At 51.7% G+C, this 2,623-nt stretch overlaps 1 protein-coding gene across 1 annotated transcript in view; it reads left to right on the forward strand.

The window, feature by feature from the left end:
• LOC105504798 (killer cell immunoglobulin-like receptor 3DL2) overlaps positions 1 to 2,623 on the forward strand; it is a 25,636-nt gene that overhangs the window by 13,392 nt on the left and 9,621 nt on the right. The window contains 1 exon segment of the mRNA XM_011932365.1: positions 1,660 to 1,953. Within this exon segment, the coding sequence (XP_011787755.1) occupies positions 1,660 to 1,953 (294 nt within the window).

Here is a 2,623-nt window from a genome sequence, read left to right on the forward strand (position 1 = left end):
ATATGGGTTTGGAGTGGAGATATGGGCCTGGAGTAGAGATATCAGCGTGCAGTGGAGATATGGGCCTGTTGTGTAGATCTAGGCCTGAGGTGGAGATCTGGATCAGGAGGCTGGGTCTCTGTGCAGCTGAGATCCCTGCTGCGGGGGCAGGTAGGCAGCCAGGGTGAGTTTACCTTCAGCCCAGCAAGGGCCTGGCTGCCCAGACACACAGCCCAGTGGGGACAGGAGGGGAGGCCCAGGTTTGCCTGCAGATGGATGGTCCATCATGATCTTTCTTTCCAGGGTTCTTCTTGGTCCAGAGGGCCTGTCCATACATGGGTGAGTCCTTCCCAAAACCTTAGGGTGTCATCTCCCCACCTAAGAGGATTTTCCTGAAACAAGAGGGAGTTGTGTCGGACAGTCTCTCATAAACTAAGAAGGGGGGACCCTGGGGTGCTCAGCTCACACTTCTGACCTCGTCCTCTCTGGCCTTTCTTACCCTGGGCTGAGTCAAGCTCTGTGAAGACCGGGGTGAGGTTGGGGTGCTCCAAGCTGAGGTGTGCAGGGAGGAAGTGGTGTCAGCAGCTGAGGAAGGGAGGGAAGCAGTGCTAGGAACAGCAGGTCCTCTGAGCACAAAGGTGTAACTCACACCCTCCAGTGTTTCCATGACGGTCAGGGCTGCAGTGTGGCTGCTGTCATTCTACCAGAAGAGGTGGGGAAACCACAGCCATGACCCTGACATTCCAAATCTTCTGATGGGGGCTCAGTGCATGCACTGGCTGATATTCCATTCACAAAGGACATGCCCTCCACGCCGTCTCTACTTTGTGTTGTTTTGTGTGAGTCATCTTGAAGTGTTAAAATCTAGTAAGAGTCCCTTATTCAGCACTTGTTCAAAGTCCTCAGCTGACACCTTTGTTGTAGGGAGATGCCATGTCTACGTGGGATGGGTCCTTCCTGTAGCCCTGGGCACCCAGGTGTGGTAGGAGCCTTAGAAACATGGAAAGGGGTCTTTCAGCCGGAACCGCCATCTTCCAGTAATTCGCCAAAATGACGAACACAAAGGGAAACAGGAGAGGCACCCGATATAAGTTCTCTAGGCCTTTTAGAAAACATGGAGTTGTTCCTTTGGCCACATATATGTGAATCTATAAGAAAGGTGATATCGTAGACATCAAGGGAATGGGTATTGTTCAAAAAGGAATGCCCCACAGGTGTTACCATGGCAAAACTGGGAGAGTCTACAGTGTTCCCCAGCATGCTGTTGGCATTGTTGTAAACAAACAAGTTAAGGGCAAGATTCTTGACAAGAGAATTAATGTGCGTATTGAACACATTAAGCACTCTAAGAGCCGAGATAGCTTCCCGAAACGTGTGAAGGAAAATGATCAGAAAAAGAAAGAAGCCAAAGAGAAAGGTACCTGGGTTCAACTGAAGCGCCAGCCTGCTCCACCCAGAGAAGCATACTTTGTGAGAACCAATGGGAAGGAGCCTGAGCTGCTGGAACCTATTCCCTATGAATTCATGGTATAATAGGTGTTAAAAAAAAAAAAAAAATAAAAGACCTCTGGGCTGAAAAAAAAAAAAAGAAACATGGAAAGGGGAAGAATCTTCTGAGCACATGGAGGGAGGGGCTGCTCCGCATCCTCCTCTCTAACGTGGCGCCTCCTTCTCCCCCAGGTGGTCAGGACAAGACCTTCCTGTCTGCCCAGCCCAGCGCTGTGGTGCCTCAGGGAGGAAACGTGACTCTTCGGTGTCACTATCGTCGTGGGTTTAACAACTTTACCAACTTCACTCTGTACAAAGACAACGGAAGTCACGTTCCCATCTTCGCCGGCAGAATATTCCAGGAGAGCTTCCTCATGGGCCCTGTGACCTCGGCACATGCAGGGACCTACAGATGTCGGGGTTCATACCCGCACTCCCCCACTAAGTGGTCGGCACTCAGTGACCCCCTGGTGATCATGGTGACAGGTCAGAGGGCTCCTGTCTGGGCTTCTCCTTGTCCCACCTCCTGAATCCCAGAGCTTCTGCTGGGGGTGTCCACCAGGGTCCCATCACCCAGGACCTGACTGTCTTTGGGGTAAATGGGGATTGAATACAGGGAAATGGGTGCTGTGATGGGAAGAATAACTGTCCCCAATATGGTTACATTCTAATCCCTGGAGCCTGTGACTCTTTATGCTATAGGGCAGGGGACTGAAGGGGAAGACGGAGCTCAGGTTGTTGATGCATTGACCTTGAGATGGGGAGACGGCCTGGACTGTCCCACTGGGCTCAGTGTAATCACAAGGCACCAAACAAGAGGAGAAGGAGGAGGAGAGTGGGGATTAGAGCAGCGTCATGGGAGACTCCATCAGCCACTGTGGGCTTTGAAGGTGGAGGAAGGCCATGAGTCACAATGGCAGGTGGCCTCTACGGGCTGGAGAAGTCAAGAGAACTGCTCCGCTGAGTCTCCAGAGGGAACCCAGCCCTGTAGACGCCTTGATTTTAGCCCAGGGAGAACTGGATCCAATTTCTGTCTCCAGAAGTGTAAGGGGTCAGTGTGTTCTCTCCTGCTGCCATGTTTGTGATCATTTTCTGCAGCAGCAACAGGAAACCAACACAGGAATCAGGTCAAGGACGAGTTAGGAAACCAAACAAC

This window comes from Colobus angolensis, unplaced genomic scaffold (assembly GCF_000951035.1).
Source record: "Colobus angolensis palliatus isolate OR3802 unplaced genomic scaffold, Cang.pa_1.0 Scaffold951, whole genome shotgun sequence".
In the NCBI taxonomy this organism is placed as follows: Eukaryota; Metazoa; Chordata; class Mammalia; order Primates; family Cercopithecidae; genus Colobus; species Colobus angolensis.